This window comes from Nerophis ophidion, linkage group LG07 (assembly GCF_033978795.1).
Source record: "Nerophis ophidion isolate RoL-2023_Sa linkage group LG07, RoL_Noph_v1.0, whole genome shotgun sequence".
NCBI lineage: Eukaryota > Metazoa > Chordata > Actinopteri > Syngnathiformes > Syngnathidae > Nerophis > Nerophis ophidion.
The window spans coordinates 42,092,015-42,117,162 of record NC_084617.1 but is presented as its reverse complement, the minus strand read 5'-3'; the positions used below and the strand labels follow the sequence as shown (position 1 = coordinate 42,117,162).

Sequence of the window (25,148 nt, the reverse complement as noted above, 5' to 3'; positions counted from 1 at the left end):
AGGAACAGATACCAGATGTTCCCTGGAAAAGAAAAATGGAAAAAAATGTCCACAAAGTAAGGGAGGATGGAAGGAGGATTTGGTGGAAGGTCGCCAAACCTCGTGTCCCCGCAACCAGCGAGGGAAAGTCAGGTGGCGACGGCGCGTAGAGCGCCGCTGGAACTGGCGGGGCGGGCGGCCACGGAACAGCCACATCATTGGCCGAAAAAGAGACGAGTGCATCCCGCGAGGAGGACGCCCAGGGCACGGCCACATCCGCGGCTGACGTGGAGGCGGGCGCGCTGAAGCAGGCCCGGAGACAGCAGACAAAGCGGCGGGGGCTGCAGCCAAAACAGATACCTCTGCAGGAGGCGGCTGAGGAGCCGATGTTGGTGCCGGCGTGGAAGCGGCAGACGTCATCAACGGCGTGGAAGCGGCAGACGTCATCAACGGCGTGGAAGCGGCAGACGTCATCGGCGGCGTCGAAGCGGCAGACGTCATCGGCGGCGTCGAAGCGGCAGACGTCATCGGCGGCGTCGAAGCGGCAGACGTCATCGGCGGCGTCGAAGCGGCAGACGTCATCGGCGGCGTGAAAGCGGCAGACGTCATCGGCGGCGTGAAAGCGGCAGACGTCATCGGCGGCGTGAAAGCGGCAGACGTCATCGGCGGCGTGAAAGCGGCAGACGTCATCGGCGGCGTGAAAGCGGCAGACGTCATCGGCGGCGTGAAAGCGGCAGACGTCATCGGCGGCGTGAAAGCGGCAGACGTCATCGGCGGCGTGAAAGCGGCAGACGTCATCGGCGGCGTGAAAACGGCAGACGTCATCGGCGGCGTGAAAGCGGCAGACGTCATCGGCGGCGTGAAAGCGGCAGACGTCATCGGCGGCGTGAAAGCGGCAGACGTCATCGGCGGCGTGAAAGCGGCAGACGTCATCGGCGGCGTGAAAGCGGCAGACGTCATCGGCGGCGTGAAAGCGGCAGACGTCATCGGCGGTGTTGAAGCGGCAGGCGTCATCGGCGGCGTGAAAGCGGCAGATGACGCCGGGCGAGGAGCAGCAAATGCTGGCCGAGGAATAGCGGATGCCGGCGGTGACGAAGCCCGGCGTGGTGCTGCTCTTGGCGGCGTTGGGGCTCGGCGTGGAGCCGGCGGTGACGAAGCCCGGCGTGGTGCTGCTCTTGGCGGCGTTGGGGCTCGGCGTGGAGCCGGCGTTGGGGCTCGGCGTGGAGCCGGCGTTGGGGCTCGGCGTGGAGCCGGCGTTGGGGCTCGGCGTGGAGCCGGCGTTGGGGCTCGGCGTGGAGCCGGCGTTGGGGCTCGGCGTGGAGCCGGCGTTGGGGCTCGGCGTGGAGCCGGCGTTGGGGCTCGGCGTGGAGCCGGCGTTGGGGCTCGGCGTGGAGCCGGCGTTGGGGCTAGGCGAAAGCCCGCCAGGGACGTAGATGTCTCCGTGGAAGGAGACGCTGGCGGGGATGACAGCGGTGTGTGCCTGGCTGCACCGCAGTGTATAGTGGGCCCCCCTCCACTAGGTGGCTGCCAGACACCGTTCCCACATGCGGGAAAACGTGCCTGCTCGTCGGAGTCCCCCGGTGCGAAAACCAGGGACGGGCGGGAGGGGACCAGGAGGAGGGACGAAGACACGTCCCGTGCCAAGTCCCAGCAGGAGGACAAAAGCGACCTCACTGTGGGCTCCACTGGAGCTCTCGGCGAACCAAAAAAGAGAGCGGGAGCTGGCAAAAAGAGCAGCCGGGGAGCAGCCGCTGGAAGCAGCGTAGGAGCAGGGAGAAGCAGCTCAGCAGACGACGGGAAGGATGGCGGCGGCGGACGTGCCGGTCGGAGAGCCGCAGTCGGCGACGGAGCCGCAGGAGCCGCAAGACGTGAAGGAGGAGGCGGGCGCGCCGGTCGGTGAGCCGTAGCCGGCAGCGTTGCCGAGAGGAAGGATGGCGGCGGAGGACGCGCCGGTCGGAGAGCCGTAGCCGGTAGCGTTGCCGCGGGAGCCGCGAGGCATGCAGGAAGTGGCGGACGCGCCGGTCGGAGAGCCGAAGCCGGTGGCGTTGCCGCGGGGAGAGGGTCCGCGTCTGTAGGCTGGGACCGCACAAACCTGGCCTTCAAGTCCTCCAGGAATTGTGCGGTCCAGAACGTCGGCTGAGGATTGCCGACAGGGATTCTCGCGAGGTCACAATTTTCTGGCTCGAAGTTACTGTTGGGATGTCGCATGGCTGCAGTTGTGTGACCTCAAGTATGCAAAAATCCAGGAGAGCAGAAAGCAGGTAAGATGATTTTAATTTCATCAAAGTAAAATATATAAACAGAAAGCAGTCTTGCATGGAGATGTTCCCAACATAGGTTTAACTTCGAGCACTGAGGAGTGCTCGAGTGAAACATAAATAGACCTATGTTGATTGACCGCAGCTGAGGACCGCTGCCAATCAACGGCGAGTGTGACAAAAACAGTGCTCAGCGGAGTAAACAGGAAGTATGACAAAATAAGAGCACTGAACAGGAAACAAAGTACAAAACACGAAAAACTATCAGAAAGTAAGTGACAGATCGTTACAAATAATTCCCGATTGACATCTGTGAGATTAGTGACTTTACTGTGAAGCGTTCCAATTGACATCAGTGACATTTGTGACTTTACTATGAAGAGTTCCAATTGACATCAGTGACATTACTGTGAAGAGTTCCAACTGATATCAGTGACTTTACTGTGAAAAGTTCCAATTGACATAGTGACATTAGTGACTTTACTAGTCAACAACAATTTCAAATTAGAAATGGTCTCAGCTAACGAGGTGCTTAATAAATTGAGCGCGCTCCACCCAAACAAGGCCACCGGCCTTGACAATATCCCCTCCAGATTCCTCATGGACTCTGCCACCACCATTGCCCCAATAATCACTCATATAATAAACCTCTCAATCAAACAAGGCCAAGTACCCAAGGATTTCAAGATAGCAAAAAGGAAGCAAATTAGAACCTGGTAACTACCGACCTGTTTCTATTCTCAGTTCCATTTCGAAAGTAATGGAGAAAATAGTTTATGAACAGGTTGATAGATACCCTGCTACTAATAAACTAATGTACATATTCAAATCCGGCTTCAGAACTAACCACTCCACTGACACATGCCTTCTCTATTTGACCGACCACATCAAACATGAGGTGGACGCGGGCAAATACTGCGGCATGGTCATGCTGGACATTCAGAAGGCCTTTGACACCGTAACCACGCTATACTGTTGGATAAGCTCCAAGCAATCGGATTCGACGAAACCTCATCGAGCTGGATGCAATCTTACTTGGAGGGGAGGAAACAGGTGGTAGAGGTGAACGGAACCATGTCCCCTCCCCTCTCAGTAAGCTGTGGAGTCCCCCAAGGCAGTATACTATGACCTTTACTGTTCCTAATATACGTAAATGACATGCCATCAGCATGCCACTGTGACTCGGCCCTGCTGGTATCCGGCAAGGACAAGTCACAGGTGGAACAAATCCTCAATGCTGAACTCCTTAATATTTGCACCTGGCTCGCTGACAACAAGCTATCCATACACTTAGGTAAAACGGAATCTATCCTATTTGGGTCCCATATCAAACTTAAGAAGGTCAGTGACTTCACTATAAAAGTGGAGGACATTGTTATCACCAGGAAGGATGAGATCACCTACCTAGGTTCCATTCTAGAGGCTAATCTTTCCTGTGATAAAATGGCAACCAAGGTGATCAAAAAGGTCAACCAAAGAACGAGATTCCTCTACAGAATCTCCTCTCTGGTCAACAAAAGCACCTTGAGGATTCTAGCGGGAACTCTCATTCAACCCTTCTTCGATTGCGCTTGCACCTCCTGGTACCCCAGCACCTCCAAAACCCTCAAATCTAGACTCCAAACATCCCAGAATAAGCTAGTCCGGTTACTTTTAGACCTCCACCCCAGATCACACCTCAATCCAACCCACTTCTCCAAAGTGGGCTGGCTCAGGGTGGAGGACAGAGTAAAACAACTTGCACTGAGCCTAGTCTATAAAATCTGCTACACCTCCTTGATACCGAAGTACATGTCAAACTACTTCCTTAACGTAACTGACCGCCATAACCACAACACCAGGGGGAGCTCCACAAACCACGTTAAACCCAGATTCCGATCTAACAAAGGTCTTAACTCATTCTCTTTCTATGGCACATCAATGTGGAATGCACTCCACACAGGTATAAAAGTAAGTGCATCTATATCCTCCTTCAAAACCGCTCTAAAACAACACCTCCAGGCAACTTCAACACTTTACTAATACCCTCCTCCATTCACATGCCATCTCCCCGGATTATAAACAACTCAAATGTACTTCTAATGTATATACTTGTTCTTATGCTATCTGAACTCACTATGTTCTCTGCTGGCTGTACATATCCTACTAAATAAGACCTACACTGTTTCAATGTCCACATTTTTCTTTTGATGCAATTGTTGATGACTGAAGTACTGATATCAACCAAAGCTCCTCATCCCGCCCCCCAGATTGTAAATAATGTAAATGATTCAATGTACATACTATGATGATTAACTTGTGTGATGACTCTATTATGTTGATAGTATATATTTGTACCATGAATTGATGAACGTGGACCCCGATTTAAACAAGTTGAAAAACTTATTTGGGTGTTACCATTTAGTGGTCAATTATACGGAATATGTACTGTACTGTGCAATCTACTAATAAAAGTATCAATCAATCAATCAAAACTGTGAAGAGTTCCAATTGACACCCATGAGATTAATGACTTTACTGTGAAGAGTTCCAATTGACATCCATGGGATTAGTGACTTTACAGTGAAAAGTTCCAATAAACATCCATGAGATTAGTGACTTTACTGTGAAGAGTTCCAATTGATATCAGTGACATTAGTGACTTTACTTTCAAGAGTTCCAATTGACATCAGTGACATTTGTGACTTTACTGTGAAGTGTTCCAATTGACATCCATTAGATTAGTGACTTTATTGTGAATAGTTCCAATTGACATCCATGAGATTAGTGACTTTACTGTGAAAAGTTACAACAAACATCAGTGAGATTAGTGACTTTACTGTGAAGAGTTCCAATTTACTTTAGTAAAATGGGTTATTTTACTGCGAAGACTTCCAATTGACATCAGTGACATTAGTGGCTTTACTGTGAAGAGTTTCAACTGACATCAGTGAGACTAGTGACTTTACTGTGAAGAGTTCCAACTGTTCCAAACTATGGCCACAGGGCCACATCTGACCCTTTGGTTCCCTAAATCCGGCCCGCCAAATATTCTAACAGAATTAAGCAAAGATCTGTTTTGCCACAACACAACTGATAGTAGACATGCAAAACAGGTGATCAATAACACTGCTCCCACTGAAATAGAATGTGAAATGTTTACCTTTTAATACCATCTGTATGTTTCTTTAATGTTCTGATTTGATACCATTTGTATGTTTCTTTAATGTTTTGATTTGATATTGTTGAATATGATTAAAACAGCCCATGTTTGAGAAGCCTACTCTTCGTTCCAACAGATATGACATGATTTAATGCATCATGTGCCCGCCCGGCCCGTCTGTCAGATTTCAAAAACCAATGTGGCCCCTGAACCAAAAAGTTTGTCCACCCCTGCTTTAACAGTGGCAGTCCATGGTGGTCCACAGAAGGAAATACAGGTGGCCCTCTCGCCAGGCATCCATTTTGGTCAATTCTTCGGAGACAGTCCTCGCCAGATGATGTACGTGTGTGTGTGTGTGTGTGTGTGTGTGTGTGTGTGTGTGTGTGTGTGTGTGTGTGTGCGTGTGTGTGTGTGTGTGTGTGTGTGTGTGTTTATATATATATATATATATATATATATATATATATATATATATATATATATATATATATACACACACATCCTTAGGACAGCGAGAGTCGCAGTGGAAACGCCAGCCATAACATCCAACACCACCAGACTCCCTTCTGTGCGCGGAGAACAGCGAGGGAAAGGTGGAACAGACGTGTTGTTGTTGTTGTTTTATCCAGCCTCCACAAAGAGTGATTAATTCTGCTCTGCAGGGAGGTGATAACATGACCTACTACTCCATGACTACTCCATGACATTCATGCCTTTCAACTGATACAGCTTGTCTTTTGCTGCAAGACTAAAGAAAACTAGAGAGTGTAACGCCGTGTAAAGGACAACAATGGAATAAAGCGCTTGATATAAAAGTGATACGGCCAACCATCATCTTGCCAAACAGCAAAACAAGTTTATATGCTTCCAGGGAAGTTCAAAAACATTAAAAAAAAGGAATTGGTGTGCTGGAGCCCAAAAAACTGTTTCATGGACAATTTACTGACAAGTGCAAAGAAAACAGGTTGTCCTTGAAGCCTGTTTAAGAACCTGAAAATACTTATGATGGATAAATATTCCTCACACACTAAACCACCACTTTACTGTTTCGGTAAAAAAACAAAAACAAGTATACCCTAAAATATGGCTGAAAACAGTATCACGATATAAGAGTTTTATATCTGTTAATAGGGGGGGGGGGGGTCCAAAAAATAACTTTTAAAATAAATCTAAAAAACAATAAATAATAAATAATATAAAAAAATAAATACATTTTTAAAAAAAAACTACTATATATATATATATATATATATATATATATATATATATATATATATATATATATATATATATATATATATATATGTATATATATATATATATATATATATATATATATATATATATATATATATATATATATAGCAGTGGGAGAGTGGCCGTGCGCAACCCGAGGGTCCCTGGTTCAAATCCCACCTAGTACCAACCTCGTCACGTCTGTTGTGTCCTGAGCAAGACACTTCACCCTTGCTCCTGATGGGTGCTGGTTGGCGCCTTGCATGGCAGCTCCCTCCATCAGTGTGTGAATGTGTGTGTGAATGGGTAAATGTGGAAGTAGTGTCAAAGCGCTTTGAGTACCTTGAAGGTAGAAAAGCGCTATACAAGTACAACCCATTTATCATTTATTTATATATATACATACATATATACATATATATATATATATATATATATATATATATATATATATATAAATATAATATATATACATACATATATATATATATATTATATTATATATATATATATATATATATAAATATATATATATATATATATATATATATATATATATATATATATATATATATATATATATGTAGGTGTGTGAAAAATCACTAGACTACTTCATCTCTACAGAACTGTTTCATGAGGGGTTCCCTCAATCATCATTTAAAATAACTTTAGAAATCAATCTAAAAAACAATAAATAATAAATAATATAAAAAAATAAATACATTTTTTTTTAAAACAAAAAAACTACTATATATATATATATATAATATATATATATATATACATACATATATACATATATATATATATAAATATAATATATATACATACATATATATATACATACATATATTTATTTATATATATATATATATATATATATATATATATATATATATATATATATATATATATATATATATATATACATGTAGGTGTGTGAAAAATCACTAGACTACTTCATCTCTACAAAACTGTTTCATGAGGGGTTCCCTCAATCATCCTGATGATTGAGGGAACCCCTCATGAAACAGTTCTGTAGAGATGAAGTAGTCTAGTGATTTTTCCCACACCTACATATTGCGCTCCACCACGGTATCGAGCACTATTCTCTGGATAATCCAATCAAGACACACACATATATATATATATATATATGTGTATATATGTACATATATATATGTACATATATATATACATATATATATATATATATATATATATATATATATATATATATATATATATATATATATATTTAGAAAAGTAAAAAAGCCATAAAAAATAAATATATATATGCATTGTTTTGTGTATATATATATATTTTTTTAATCTGTCCAGTCCAGCCACTCCGGCAAATCATATAGTTGATGTAGATCAGGGGTGCCCATTACGTCGATCGCGATCGACTGGTCGATCTCGGAGGGTGTGTCAGTCGATCTCAAGCCAGGCATTAAAAAATATACATAAAAATGAGCAATCATCAATCATACCAAGACTTCACTTTCGTCAGTTGTTTGACATTCTCGGCACCCGAGGATCTTGTGAGATGACGCTTGCTGCTGCGAGCTCATATTTAAGAAAAAATTCACTAACAGGGCGGACGCAGAGAAACACATTTTATTTCTAGAGACTCCGTACCTACTGTCAAAATTCTAAAGACCGACTGCACAGTTCCTGTCTTCACCATAAAAGACCTGTTTCATCCTGCCTGTGCTAACAAAATAAGAGTCTCAGAAAGCTAGCGTGCACAAGCTAGCAAGCTACGGAGTTTGATGCCAATGTATTTCTCCCCCGCCCTCAGCGACCGCTTTCTCACTTGCTTGCCCACCCGCACACTCACTGACGTCACTCACCTGCTGCCAGACATTAAAGGGCCACACACATACGCTACTCTCATAACAAAGTGTTTAAAAACGAGTATGCAAGTTGGACAAATGAGATGCCAAATCCAACCACTTTCATGTGGTATTGGACAGAAAGGAGGACTTTTTTTTTCCCTCCATTTGAAAATGCGGACGTTATCAGCACCACTGTCTAATTCCAATGAATGCAAGTCATCAGAATCAAATACACCAACTTATATTCTTGTCTTCATGAAAGAAAGGAATCTATGTGTGTTAAACATGCTTGTATTATCATTAAACACCATTAACTTGTTAACAAAAATGTCTCTTTCATAAATAAATAAATATAAATTATAAATAGGAATGCGGTAGATCTCCTCGACTTGGTCAATTGAAAAGTAGCTCACCTGCAGAAAAAGTGTGAGCGCCCCTGATGTAGATGATCTATGTCTGCTGTACGGATTTACTTTAAAAAAGAGAAGAGTTGGATACTTCTCTTGTTGCCTTATTTGTAGTGGTGTAACGGTACACAACAATTTCGGTTCAGTACATACCTCGGTTTACAGGTCACGGTTCGGTTGATTTTCAGTACAGTAAGAAAACAACAAAATATAAATTTGTTGGTTATTTATTTACCACATTTGCAAAATCTTCCATAAAAAATATTTTTCTTAGTGGAAATTTGATGTGAAGTAATGGGGACCTTGGATAGGTCAATAATTCATAATAATAATAACAATTAATTTTGATTCAATATTATGTTTTGAGCAATGACAGTTTGAAAGAAAAAAAACAGCTTTGTTTTATTAGTCAACATTGAAACTTTTTCTAAATTACATTTAACTTTTAAGCTTTTTTATTTCACTTTTGTTATATTTTTGTTTATTTTAATAGTATTTTTAGAATGTGCCGTGGGCCTTTAAAACATTAGCTGTGGGCCGCAAATGGCCTCCGGGCACACTTTTGACACCCCTGCTATAGATAATAATAATTAAATTCTGATATATCTATGAATAAAAAGCAGAGTCTGGCGACGCATGCACGTTTATCATAACTCTCTCGCTCTCTCTGTCTTTGCCCCTCCCTCACGAATGTTGCTGCGTGCACAATTTGTTTTGTTTTGAACCCCTTCTTAACCCCGAACGTACATTGAAAATACATGCAACTCTAACTTAAAATGCCGGACATTTGAGGCATTTAAGAAACTTCACCCGGACAGCCCCGCACAAGAGGACATATTCGGTGAAAAGAGGAGGTATGGTCAGTCTAACGTAGTCCCGTCGCTGCTAGCATGCCTTGTGTTGTGCCTCGGTGTGCCTTGTTTAGACAACGTGCAGTACGCTACTTATTGTGTTCGTGTGTGGAAACTCGTTGGGTTCACCTCCGAACCGAACCGATACCCTTGTACCGAAACGGTTCAATACGTATACACGTACCGTTACACCCCTACTTATTTATATTTGACTCAATTAAATGTTTGCGTAGAATTTTATTAAACATAACTATTTTTATTTTAAGTAACAGAAGAATTCATCAGAGTTGTTTGTCAATTTTAGGGAAGAATACAGTTAATAATAGAACTGGCGTAGAATATTACCAAAAAAAAGGATTGATTTTGAATCAAGAATCGATTCCGAATCGAATCCTTACACCCAGGAATTAAATATTTGGTGCATATTCACATTTTTATTTAAAAAGAAACCTTCCTCTGATTATAATCCCCTCAGCTATCAAGGCAGAAAGGAAATCTCAACACAACCACTGAAAACACTAAATAAATGTCAACAAAATTCTAAAATCAAGTTTAACACTTAAGTAAAATCTCTTAAAATAACAGTGGAAAAATATGGATTACCTAAAAATGTTCAAAATCAAGTGTAAGAAAGTACTGTAAAGTATGAAAAAAGAGACACCTGAGAAGAACTATTTTCAGGTTTAGTGCCAAGAAGTTACAGCTGTGCTCTAAAAAGTGAGTGGCGCCTAGCATAATCACGGTTAATTTAAAGAAAAAATAAAAACAACTGCCATATCGTAGAGGTGACGTTTCCTGTTTTATCCACACTTTCTTCATTTTTACTTTCTCTTCTCTCTCCATGCAAAGAATGAACCGACAAGATGGCTTCCTGCATTGTTCGATAAGCTAGTGCCTTTTTTTCCACGCAACCGACCTTGCTTTGCAACTTCCTGTTTTTTTTCTGACAAATGGAAAAAAATATATATATGCTCAATGTTTTATCTCACACTAATTGATTACGTGTCTAAGACAATATATATATATATATATATATATATATATATGTATATATATATATATATATATATATATATATATATATATATATATATATATATATATATATATATATATATATATATATGTATATATATATATGTACATATATATATATATATATATATATATCGTTTTATCGCCCAGCCCTAGGAAGTCCCTGTCAAGGTTCCCAAGGTGGAAAAAGGCCATCATTAATTGTCATAATGGCCTAGATGTCCCCAGCAGGTGGAGACAAGTGAGGTCATCAGTCAGTGTGAAGGCCCAGCACACATCTCAATATTCAATGGCTGTGCAGCGAGTTCTTGCATGAATCCATCACTGGCATGCAAACAAGCACATGACACGTGCCAAACATAATATCCCAGGGGTAGTCCACAGCAGCCAGTGGTTGTGTAAAGTGAATCCAAGAACATGTCTCAGTTGCTTCGTGTTCCGTTAGAGGTCACACTTGAACGTACGTCGCCAGAGGTCGTGAGCTTACCTGGTTTGGTGTCCTGGCAGCAGGTTTGTCCTGGTGATTGGCGAGTATGAGGAAAGGCAGGGTGCAAAGCTGCGGGTGCTGTAGGGCCGAGTGCAGCTCTGCACGCGCCGCCTCAAGGTCCTCGTCTGATGAAGCGCTGTCCAACACGAAGACCACGCCCTGTGACCCCTGGTAGTAGCGACACCAATACTTCTTGATGTTGTCAGCACCTGTGGAAGGACGTGACGCCGTTAGAAGGTGTCATTGTCACTACTGATATCACTGCTGGCGGCCATCACGTGTTTGAAATTACACAGTTGAACGATTTAAATTATTCAGCGTTTTTGTTGACTTACATTATTTGTAATGTTTCCCTTTTTAAGGTACTGTTCATGATATGTTCAACAAATGGATCAAAAACAAGAAGGGAAGTCCCCATTCAACTTTTTCACTTCTGATACAATACCGATACTAAAACCTTGAGTATTGACCCAATACGATATCAGCAGGAATCATACATTCTTTTATTTTGTAGTGTGGAATGTTAGAAAAGGTTTGATGAAGTGAAATGAGTCAAACAAGGATCAATGGTAGGTATGACAAACACTAACCTATAGGGGTGTAACAGTACACAAACATTTTGGTTCGGTACGTACCTCGGTTTAGAGGTCAAGGTTTGGTTAATTTTCGGTACAGTAAGAAAACAACAAAATATCTATTTTTTTGTTATTTATTTACCAAATTTGTAAAATCTTTAACCAAAAATATTTTTCTTAGTGGAATATTTGATGTGAGGTAATGGTAACCTTGGATAGATCAATAATTCATAAAAACATTGATTTTGATTCAATATTATGTTTTGAGCAATGACAGTTTGAAAGAAAGAAAAAACAGCTTTGTTTTATCAGTCAACATTGCAACTTTTTCTAAATTTAACTTTTAAGGTTTTTTATTTCACTTTTGTTATTTTTTTGTTTATTTTAATAGTATTTTTAGAATGTGCCGTGGGCCTTTAAAACATTAGCTGTGGGCCAAAATGGCCTCCGGGGCACACTTTTGACACCCCTGCTGTAGATAATAAAAATAAAATCTGATAAATCTATGGGTAAAAAGCAGAGCCTGGCGGCGCATGTGCGTTTATCATAACTGTCTCGCACTCTCTGTCTCTGCCCCTCCCTCACGAATGTTGCTGCGTGCACAATTTGTTTTGTTTTGAACCCCTTTTTGACCCCGAACGTACATTGAAAACACACGCAACCCTAACTTAAAATGCCGGACATTTGAGGCATTTAAGAAACTCCACCCGGACAGCCCTGCACAAGAGGACATATCCGGTGAAAAGAAGAGCGTCACTAGACCTAATACTGTACTGGGGCACACCTGGGGCACAAATAATTCATGTGAGCATGCAAAGCGCGCAAGCAAAAACATTTTTAGCACTTATTTATCATAAAAAATACATAAATAGTGCTTTAAACTATGAAATCATATCAGATTATGTTGTATGGATCTTTGATTAACCACCTGAAATTAACTAATGCATTTGACCTACTTCTGCACTTTTTTACTCCAGACTTCTAAACTGCTACTGGTAAAAGCAAAAAGGAAGAGCAATGAATCTTTTTGAAATATATATTGCAGTAATCATCTGCAAATTTAACATCTACAAAAGTAAAACAAAAAATAAAGCACCCCTACATCTCTGGGTTCTTTTATATTATCTAATTTCCATTTATGGCAATGTGGCGAATCCTATTTCAGATACACAAAACTATAAAATATACACAAAACAATAAAGCCACAGTAGTGGAATAAATTAACAACTTCTGTGTGTCTGTTCAGGAAATCATTTTCTGAGAAGTAAACTGTAACGTCTCGTTTTCATTTTTGCAAAGTGGTCAATCACTCTGGACAGACATGGAAATATTACAGTAACTGTTATACAGTTGACCAGTGGTTCCCAACTGGTGGGTCGTGACATAAAAATGGATTGTGTGTCATTTTCAGTGAGTCGCAGTCAGATGTGTGCATGAAAAAAAAAAAATTGTGGCAACAAAAAAATATTATTTTAGCCTTTTTTCTAGTGACTATTAGTGAGTATTTTAGCAAAAGGCAAACCGACTAACAAGTTGGAGGAGGACTCAGGACAGACATGGAAATATATTTAAAAAAAATCTAAATGGGGCAACAAAACCCGATATTTTCAGCCATCTTTCTGAAAACAAATACAGAAATGTTACTATTTTTTCTGGAAACAAAACCAGATGCTTTAGCTGTAGCCATTTTTCTGGTGACAAAACAAGATTATTTTAGTCAAAGTCGCACCGATTAACAAGACAAGTCTACAGTGCTATTTTTCTGTGAAATAAACCTTAATGATTTAAAAATTGGCTCACGACATGATGATATGGAAAAATGTTTTTCTTCCTGAAGATAAACCATTTGAGAAGCACTCAACTCACACATGCTTACTCCAAATCATCATTAAAACAGAGGTCCTGAGCAGAACCAGCGGACAATAACCAACATTATGTTTCATGTTCATTGGAAATTCCCCCGACAGCTCGTACAGCAAATGAATATGTTTGTCTTGATACAAGGAAGAACGTTAGCTAACTTAGCATCAACTTAAGACAATGATGTTGCCTAGCTAGCTAGGACTTCACTTACATCTCTCATTCCTTGCTGCTTCTTCTCTGCTGCGGGCGAATACCTTTCTTAAATCCATCTAGGAGTTACAGTTTGAGTCAAATCAAAATCAAAATAATGTAATTAACAAATTGTTGTTGGCTAACGTTATCTACCTCATGCAGTGATTCTCATCCTCTCTCTCTCTCTCTCTCAACCGAAGTCTCGATCCAAACGTGAATAAATTACCATATTAATTAGCCATGTGCTCATTGTTAGTGGAGTGAATACAGTAGCAATCAATTACCATACTAAGTAGTATGTGCACTGTTGTCTATGTTATGTAGACTTAAAACTATGAAGTGTTTTTTTTTTTATTGGTGAAATTTTTACTGGGGCACTGCAGATCAACAGTGGGGCACGTGCCCCAGTAAAATATGTCTGGCGACGCCCCTGGGTATGGTCAGTCTATCGTAGCCCTGTCGCTGCTAGCATGCCGTGTATTGTGCCTTGGTGTGCATTGTTTACACAACGTGCGGTACGCTACTTAATATGTCCGTGTGGAAACTCGTTCGGTACACCTCCCAAACCGAACCGAAATCCCGTACCGAAACGGTTCAATACGAATACACGTACTGTTACACCCCTACTAACCTAGTTATTATTACCATCTGCAATGGCCGTATGCCATCTTTAAGTTGAGGTGGAGCGGTGACCTGTTTTGCCAACACTAGTGGTTGCAATAATTAATGATGATAAGCCCATGACGGAGTTTGTTATTGGATAAATATACAACTATAATTGTTTGAAACTTGTTTATATTGACACGTGCTGTTTAACACTGCAATGTTGTTCAATTTAGGACATGTATGCTTGTGTGCTATTATATGCTTAGCTGTTGTGTAGCTGCTAGCCCCTAGTAGCCTGTAGCCTAGCATGTTTACCTTTTGAAAATGACTAAAACAGAAGTAAAAACCAACCTTGTGTGTTTATTGGAGGACATTTAGATGTTAACCGTCCATCGTTGCACAAGTAAACACACTGCAGGACTGCTTGTATCGCACATTATATCACACAAGTAAACACGCTGCAAAACTGCTTGTATCGCACATGATATCACAGACGAGTAAACACGCTGTAGGACTGCTTGTATTGCACATGATATCACACACAAGTCACCACGCTGCAGGACTGCTTGAATCACACATGGTATCACACACAAGTAAACACGCTGCAGGACTGCTTGTATCGCACATGATATCACACACAAGTAAACATCCTGTAGGGCTGCTTGTCTCACATATGATATCACACACAATTAAACACGCTGCAGGACTGCTTGTATCACACAGGATCTCACACAGAAGTAAACACCCTGCAGGGATGCTTGTACCACACATGATATCACACACAAGTGAACACGCTGCAGGACTGCTTGTATCGCACATGATATCACACAAGCAAACACCCTGCAGGGCTGCTTGTATCACACATGATATCACACACAAGTCAACACGCTTTAGGACTGCTTGTATCGCACATGATATCACACACAAGTAAACATTCTTTAGGGCTGCTTGTATCACATATGATATCGCACACGAGTAAACACGCTGCAGGACTGCTTGTATCGCACATTTTACATGCAAGCCAATACAAACCGATACTTTTTTTTGGGGAGACTGATATCAATATCAGATTGGGACACCCATGGAGACCAACAAGTTGTGTTAGAGCCATGCCAGTACATTTACAGTACATGTGCCTTTATAAAGTAACTCAGCGAAATGGGATATTACTTGAGTAAAACTTTCACACAACTGTATGACAAATATCACACTCATTGTTTCCAACACAGGGCAGCACGGCGGTACAGGGGTTAGGGCGTCTGCCTCACAATACAAAGGTCCTAAGTAGTCCTGGGTTCTTTCTGTGTGGAGTTTGCATGTCCTCCGTGTGACTGCGTGGGTTCCCTCCGGGTAGTCCGGCTTCCTCTTACCTCCAAAAACATGCACCTGGGGATAGGTTGATTGGCAACACTAAATAGGCCCTAGTGTGTGAATGTGAGTGTGAATGTTGTCTGTCTATCTGTGTTGGCCCTGCGATGAGGTAGAGACATGTCCAGGGTGTACCCCGCCTTCCGCCCGATTGTAGCTGAAATAGTAACCAGCGCCCCCCGCGACCCCAAAGGGAATACACGGTAGGAAATGGATGGATCAAAGTTCACAACAAGGTCCGTGCATTGTGGATTTCCCTTTTCAAGCAGGTGCCTCTGAAACTACCGAATTAATGGTCATTATGTGAAGGAATGAACGACTCATGTCATAGAAAAACATGTCTTTGGAGATATCCACCTTTCCCTTTTCTTCACTCCATCCTCACTCCACACTTCATTGCCCTTATTTCCTTCTCCCTTCTGAAGAAATCTGCTGGACAAAGTGCCACTTGAGAGAGACCCTCTCATCTGTTGCCATGTCCCTCACGTCCCATTGGCTCCTTCTGCCACCTGTTGGTCTGACAGCAGGACTTCTATGACGTCATGAGCCACGAAGATTCAGAATTCCATGGAATTTGAAAGCAAAGTCATTTGCAAATTATAGCAGCAACTACAATAGTTCTTACTATCACCCTCAGACTCCAGCCACAGTTGAGGTGAGGGACGGATACCCAAACCTGAGCCATAAAACAAAAGGGGAAACGACTCAGGCACCAGCAACAAGTGCTTTGCAACTAAGTGGACTGATAAATAAGTAAGTTATGATTTACTTTCCACGCATATATGCTGATTGGCAAACGTGTGAAATTGTCAATATTGCAATGAGGTGGCCACTTGTCCAGGGTGTTTCCTGCTTTCTGTCCGAGATAGCCTTTAGCCTCCCCGCCACCCCATGAGAGGACAAGTGGTAGAAAATGCTAAGATGGCCGCCACGTACATGGACTGCTACAGCTATCTACGAACACAACAACACTTTATGTACCAATGACATTTATGACACACAAGGTGCATTCACAAAACTTTGGAATTATGACTATCAAACAACATAATTGTGACAAATTTAATATATTTGTTATTTTTGTATATATTAGTCAGTTATCATTGAGTTTATATAATTGAAGTATTTGAATAACAATTTATATAATAAATTAAAAGGGAACAGCTACGTTCACACAGTAAGGTATGATGCCCTATCTAATTTGCTTTCTTAAATCCTATCTTTTTATGTATAAAAAAACCCACCATGTGTATTGTGAATGGACTGGCAGAAGTAAACATTGCTCCGCTTCTAGTAGGTCTCAGTCCTGGCGCATTTAAGGCAACAAGTCCGTAAGCAACGACTTGTTGTTGTTGTTCATTTTTTGCAGGTTACCAAAGGATTTTTGTGCAACCGGTGTCAACATTTTGTAAATGGAGTTAATGCTTGTAGAAAGCAATAATTTTGTCTCTCAAAGTTTTTGGAACATTTGATTCCACGTCTGTGCCGGGTGGTGTGGGTAAGCAGTCCTCCAGTGTGGCTTAAAACTCTATCACGATGTAAGGGTTTTATAGTCTATAATTATGGACTTTTTGATTAAAAATAAGGACCAGGAGAAAATATGTTACATATTCAATGTAAACTAACAATGCAGAAATGAAATGTCAACACAACCATGGAAAAACAACAAACAATGTCAAGAAAATTCTGAAATCACATTGAACACTTAACAATAATCTCTTACACAGAACATGCAAAATAAGGATTATGTAAGAAATGCTTAATAAAGTGTAACAAAATAGTGCAAAGTGTGAAAATGTAAACAGAGAAACCTGAGAAGAACTATTTTCTGCAGGTTTAGTGCCAGGAAGTTTAGTGCCAGGAAGTTTAGTGCTAGGAAGTTATCGATGGGCTCTAAAAGGTGAGCGTGATATTACATGAGCGCCTCGCATCATTTGCAGACCACATTAGTCTATAATGGTCAATTTAAAAAAATCTAAAAGACTACCATACCGTCGAGGTCACTTTTACCGGCAATTTCTTTGCTCTCTGCAGCACTCATTTTTACTTTCTCTTCTCACTCCATGCAAAGAAACAACCGCCAAACAACAAGATGCCACAACCAAACTTGATAGTTGACACTGTGTGAAGTGAAGTGAATTATATTTACATAGCGCTTTTTCTCTAGTGACTCAAAGCGCTTTACATAGTGAAACCCAATATCTAATTTTTACATTTAAATCAGAGTGGGTGGCACTGGGAGCAGGTGTCTTGCCCAAGCACACAACGGCAGTGACTAGGATGGCGGAAGCGGGAATCGAACCTGCAACCCTCAAGTTGCTGGCGCGGTCGCTCTATTAACCGAGCTGTACCGCCCCCTGTTACCTGATTGGCTGTTAGCATGTCACTCCCACTAAAAGTGATCAATTCCTGTTTTGCGCGGCTAACTTCTGGTTTCTTCCGATGAAAAAGAAAAAAAAATAAGCAAATGTTTTATTGAACGCACTTTTTTATTTACATCGATTACTCAATCGCGACATATATTGATATCGTTGTACCGCCGAACCCTAATCCAGTATACTAGTAATCCCTTTTTATTTTTTTTCAAAATGCAAAATGGACACATTTTTGTTAGGTGAAATAGTTTTTCCAAAAATCGGGGTATGGACCGTACCATAGGTTACCTCAGAGATTAGCAACCCGCTGCTCTGCGGCTCCTAGTGGTTCCCTGGAGCTTTTTCAAAAATGGAAAAAGGTGGGGGAAAATATATTTGTTGTTTTAAAAATGTTTCTGTAGGAGGACAAACATAACACAAACCTTCGTAATTGTTAGAAAGCCCACTGTTTAATATGTTTGCGTTTATACTTCACTGATGACTTTTTGGCCAGCACCGTTTTGTCCTAAATTTGGCGGTCCTTGAACTCACCGTAGTTTGTTTACATGTACAACTTTCTCCGTCGCTGCCACAGAAATATGTGTTTTATGCTACTCCTTCTTTGTCTCATTTTGACCACCAAACGTTTCATGCTGTGTGTGAATGCACAAAAGTGAGCTTTGTTGATGTTATTGACTTGCGTGGAGTGCTAATAATCCATGCAAACATGCTATTTAGGCTAGCTATATTTACATATTGCATCATTATGCCTCGTATGTAGGTATATTTCAGAAAATTTAATTTCCTTTACTTATGCCCTCTGTGTGTTTAATTTATATTTGCATGTCTCATGAAACATTATCTGTATGGAATATTTCTGATTGTGTGCCATATTGTTCCAGACCACAGCAAACATTACCATGTTGTTCCAGACCACAGCAAATGTTGCCATGTTGTTCCAGACCACAGCAAACGTTACCCAGCTTGCAAAGATTGTAATAAACCCATTAGAAGAAGACAGCCTGTACTCTCCTTTAACTTGGGCACCCAAATCTATACCTTTGGCAGTTTCAAGCCAGTAATTTCCAGGAGTTATCTCACCCTCTGAGAGACTAACTTAATGTGTTGCCTTCATTATAACACTTAAAAAAGGCTTTTAACTTTTTGCGGCTTGGGACAGATTAGTTTTTTGTATTTTTGGTCGAACATGGCTCTTTCAACATGTTGAGTTGCCGACCCCTGGGTTACCTGTACCACCGTTGCACCTCTACTGTTAACCATTATACAACACTATCAATGTGAATTTAGGCAGTGAGTGTGCCATATACTCAATGAGTTGTCAATTACTCGTCACGCGTTTTCCACCGACTTGAAAACATTCTAATCAAATCAACTAGATGGATAAAAAAGAGGTATTGTCCTACAGTATGAACATAACATATAAGAGTATGCATTTACATGTTTTGCAGTGCTTTCCACAGCAAAATAACTATGTTCTTGCTTCGTCAAGCCAATCGAATCCTGTGTGGGACTACAAGTTGTTGTTATATTTAAATATCACTGCAGCGGTCTTGGAACTAAGCTGGGAAGAAAGATGGAACAAGAATATCCACATATGAATGTGGTGTATGAAATAATGTATGTTCATCTGTGATGTACAATTAAAAGCACAACCACAATGCCATCCATCCATTTTCTACCGCTCATTCCCTTTGGGATCACGGGGGGCGCTGGTGCCTATCTCAGCTACAATCGGGTGGAAGGCGGTGTACACCCTGGACAAGTCGCCACCTCATCACAACCACAATGCTCAAGAGAAAAAAAGGAGGTCAAAATGAGGTCTGATTTGAGGGAAACATGTCCCTGGTCCCCCCCAAACAAGAAATACTTTTTTAGACGTCACCCGAGCAGATTAAGACAAGCTGAAACAAGGGCTTCAATAACTAAATGTATATTACATATACATTACTCTCATTCATAAATGTGGTTATAATGAAATATTTGACATGAACAGGAAACGGGTTTGACCTAAAAGATGAGTAATTGTGTGTTGGCAGTAATGAATGGAGCCATAAACAGAAAGCCCTCTTTTAAAAAGTCTATTTTTGGATGAATCACAATTGGGATACTTTGTTTAGGTGTTCAGAAAGAATATGACAAATGCATCCTATGTTTACTGTAACCGACTCCCCTTATTTTCACAAGTACAAAAACACAAACACATTAGGTTGAGTAAATCTGAGTTTATGAGAATCCCATTAAAAACAGCTTAGATAGGCACATTTTGTTTTTTTAGCAGGGATAGAAATTTGATGTATTTGCAAAAGTGGATGATGGATTTCCAGGGTCAGCTTGAAACTTGGTCTGGGCGATGTCAATAAATATCGATATCAATAAAATACCAACATAAAATGTGTTTGACATATTTTTTTCCTTGGAAGAAAGCGGAAGTTGCAAAGCAAGGTTGGTCGTATGAACAATGACACTCGCTGGTAACGCAGGGAGTGATCACTGATCAATGGGAGTGACACGCTAACAGCCAATCAAATAAACGTATCAACTATCACATTTAAGTGCTGCAAAGAGCGAAGACTATTGTGGATAAAACAGGAAATGTCAACTCGACAATATGGCAGTTTTTCAGAATTTTTTAAACTGACCCTAGTAAACGATTCAAGGTGTTCATCCTCACCAAGACCGGTGATACCACACCACTTTAGCCGTGCTCATCCTTTAGAGCACAACCGTAACTTTCTGGTACTAAACCTGAAGAAAATAGTTCTTCTCAGGTTTCTCTACGTTTATATTTTCACACTATGCACTATTTTGTTACACTTGATTAAGCATTTCTTACGTATTCCTAATTTTTGCACATTCATTTCAAAAGTTATTGATAAGTGTTCAATGTGATTTTTAGAATTTTGTTGACATTAATTGTTGATATTTCCTTTCTTTTCTGCCTTGATAGCTGAGGGCATTATAATCAGAGGGAGGTCACAGTTGAAACAACATCGTTTACATTGAATATCTTTCTCTTCTCGTCCTAATTTTCCATATAGAATATCAATAACTATCAATATTTACTGATATACACATATAAAACACTTATATCGTGATGTTTTTTATTCATATTGCCAAGAACTACTGAAACTACTTTTTTTTACATGATCAAGTCTTTGCAACTATCACTGACAAATAAAACAATTTTGGTGGTGAAAACAAAACAAAACAAACCAAAAAAACAGTTTGAATGCTGAAAATAGAGCATCAAGTAACATTTTTTACTTTTTATTTTTTTGGAATTTTGGCAATTGTTAGTGTGAATATCCAGGAAAAATGAAATATTTTGGAAAATGTGGAGGTTTAAAAACCTGTCCAATCTTTTCAAATGGGCCAGAATTTTCCTGGAAAGTGGAATTCCTAGGAATGTGTCATGAATGAGCTGAACATATTGTCATTGGAAGAGTTCGAAATGGATGAAAAATGTGTAAAGCGGAGGTAATAATTTTTTTCTAACAATATGTGTGAATGTTTTTCAGCATTCTTACAATAATACACGCAAAAATATTAGGATGATAAAACTGAAATAATGGAATAACTGGCTGCATTCCACACACAGCAAATTAAGGTGCTGTATGTGGTTCCAGTGATTTGGAGGAAGTCAACTGGAAGTCTGGCTGATTGTTTACTCCGATGACGAATGAGTTGTGGGGGTGGGGCCGCAGTGACGCTAAAAACACAGCTGTTGATATACCCATCGACCTGCAGGTCTGTTTGGAAGTAAACAGGAAGTCGTGGACTGAAGCACACCTTAAGCCCTCCGGCAGATGTATAAGAAAACTGGAGCTAGAGACCACAAATGAGATCAGTAATTGTAAATATTTGACATATACTGATATACAGTGCAGGCCAAAAGTTTAAACACAGCTTCTCATTTAATGGGTTTTCTTATTTGCATGACTATTTACATTGTAGATTGTCACTGAAGGCGTCACAACTATGAATGAACACATGTGGATTTATGTACTTAACAAAAAAAGGTGACACAACTGAAAACATGTTTTATATTCTAGTTTCTTCAAAACAGCCACTCTTTGCTCTTATTACTGCTTTGCACACTCTTGGCATTCTCTTGATGAGCTTTATGAGGGAGTCACCTGAAATAGTTTTCACTTCACAGGTGTCAGTTTTGATGCCTTCAGTGACAATCTACAATGTAAATAGTCATGAAAATAAAGAAAACGCATTTAAATGAGAAGGTGTGAACTGAATATAGGTTGAAAAGGATTTGCAAATCATTGTATTGTCTTTTTATTAACAGCGTGCCACAGCGTGCCAAATTCACTAGCTTTGTATATATACTGTAAATATGTGTGTGTATGTGTGTGTATATATATATATATATATATATATATATATATATATATATATATATATATATATATATAGACACATATATCTATACACATACATATATTTACACAAACACCTATCTATACAGCTGAAGAATTCTGCTCTATAGTATGCGTGCTTGGGTCTCTTTTTTCAGGAACACTAATACAAAAAACTCACAATAATGTCTGACTGAGTGCTAAAAACATCTTCCCGTTGTTCTGTTTGACGCATTTCACTTGATCAAACATTCCACTACAAAATAAAAGTATGTTTGATTCGTGTTGATATTGCAATCGGTATTGGTGAATACTCAAAGCCCAAAAAGGCTACCGTATGGGGACACTACATCTAATTATCACTTACCACTGTCTTAGCTTTACGGGAATTGTGAGTGAAGGTTTATCCTGCACAGTATCGGTGACATATGGTCCACACCATTCATCAGGTTTGGGTAATATCCATTAATGAGCCCTCCGGTATGGATCTGATACGCAGCTGTTGTCAGAAGTCTCAAGTGAGAATAGTCTGTGCCTTCCAGCATCAGCGTGTGTGATTTACTGACATCTTGCAGCGAGATTTAAAACTGCAGCCTGAGAAACAAGCTTCTAATGTTCTGTGTATGTATGCAATGTACAGAAGGTTTTAATGTAGACTCAAAAGAAGATGTCCGTTAATTGTATTGCACCTTCATTTGAGCATCCAATTGTTTATTTGTATGTGCGCACACAGACATGTCAACATGGAGCACACCATATCTACACCTGTTACAGCAGATGTCCAACGGATTGACACATAAATTGTGTAAACATTGATGAATATGCATGCACAGCGTGTGCATATGGTATACAGTCAATGTGCCACTGTACTTCCTGTTATCACAAGCACAGCTCCAAAGAACAACGGCAATGAATGACGATATTTTGGACCACCTCTTCATCAGCTGTCATGGTGTGGCATAAACGCAGACTGTGAAATGGTCTGTCTAGACTTGACGTCACGTCAGAGTCCAGACGTACACACACGCGCACACAGATCACGCACACACAGATTACGCACACACAATTTGCTTCCTCGCTGTGTCCCACCTCCATCCCCGTCGTACCTGACAGCGGCTGGGTGACGAATATTTGTGGGGTGAACGATATTACAAGGATTTGACATTGTGTAAGATTTGAACTCACTTGATTGAAATGTTATTGCCAGAGAGGCTGATCAGGTTTTTGTACAGTTGATAGTGCTCTGATTTAGACTTGGGCTTGGTGATCTGTACCACAATATAGATTTTTTCTATCAGTCGATATTGATAATTATTGATATTTTTTTATGGAAAGTAAAAAACAGGCGTAAAATATCAAATATAACCGTCCTCTAGACCTCTCAGCTATCAAGGCAGAAAGGAAAGGAAATGTCAACACAAGCATGGAAAACAATAAAATCATGTAAACAAAAATATAAAATCACATTAAAACGAAGTTGCAAAAATAAGAAATGTGTAAAAAAAAAAAAAACAACTGAAAAAATTGAAATAATTTTAGTTTAGTGCCAGGAATTTACAGCTGTGCTCTAATGGGTAAACACAGCTAAGGTGGTTTGGTATTACTGGTCTAGATGGGGATGAACACCTTGCATCATTTATGGACCAAATTGGTTAGACTACAGTCTGTTTGAAAAAAAATCCAAAAAACTGCCAACTCGCTGCAATTCTTTTGCAGTTTTTCGCAAAATAAATGATTAATGGGTTGCACTTGTATAGCGCTTTTCTACCTTCAAGGTACTCAAAGCTCTTTGACACTACTTCCACAATCACCCATTCACACACACATTCACACACTGATGGAGGGAGCTGTCGTGCAAGGCGCTAATCAGCACCCATCAGGAGCAAGGGTGAAGAGTCTTGCTCAAGGACACAACGTACGTGACGAGGTTGGTATTAGGTTGGGATTGAACCAGGGACCCTTGGGTTGCGCACGGCCATTCTCCCCCTGCGCCACGCCGCCCCCAAAACAAAAGCGTTAATTCTAAAATTTCACATGCGACTTTTAGGTGTTTCCATTAAAGGGTGTTTTGAATCATGAACCGTAACTCTGATAAAATCTCAAACCACGATACTGCAGCTGGTGATGTCACTAGATGAACAAGATGATCACTCAAAGGCAACGTCCTTACGGCCGCTTCCACATTGTTTGTCATCGTGGGTCACTCCGAGCCTGCAGAACAGCCTCAATTGCCGTCAGGCTGACCGATTGGAAGCGAGACAAGATCTAGTCTGCCCTAGTTGTCCTGCGTGTTTATGTGACCAGCTGTAAATGTGGAAAAAGGTGTTTCCATCATGGTTTTGCCAAACACTTTAAAAAGCAAAAATCTCAAAAACCCCGTCATGAGAGAGCAAAAATGTTTTAGCAAAATTTGTTCATGCTACCAACCTTGCTTTGCAAATTCCGCTTTCCAGCAAAAAAGAAAACAAAAAAATTAACAAACATTATTTTGAACACATTTTTATTGACATGGATTATGTGTCTATTGATATATATTAATATTCCTTTATTGCCGAGCCTTAAAACC

General features: G+C 40.5%; 1 protein-coding gene across 3 annotated transcripts in view; it reads right to left on the bottom strand.

Annotated features, from left to right (window-relative positions):
• arl15a (ADP-ribosylation factor-like 15a) overlaps positions 1-25,148 on the bottom strand; it is a 316,966-nt gene that overhangs the window by 135,614 nt on the left and 156,204 nt on the right. For all 3 annotated transcript variants that reach the window (XM_061906215.1, XM_061906216.1, XM_061906214.1), the window contains exon 4: positions 11,237-11,445. In XM_061906215.1, the coding sequence (XP_061762199.1) occupies positions 11,237-11,445 (209 nt within the window). The remainder of the gene's footprint in view (positions 1-11,236; positions 11,446-25,148) is intronic.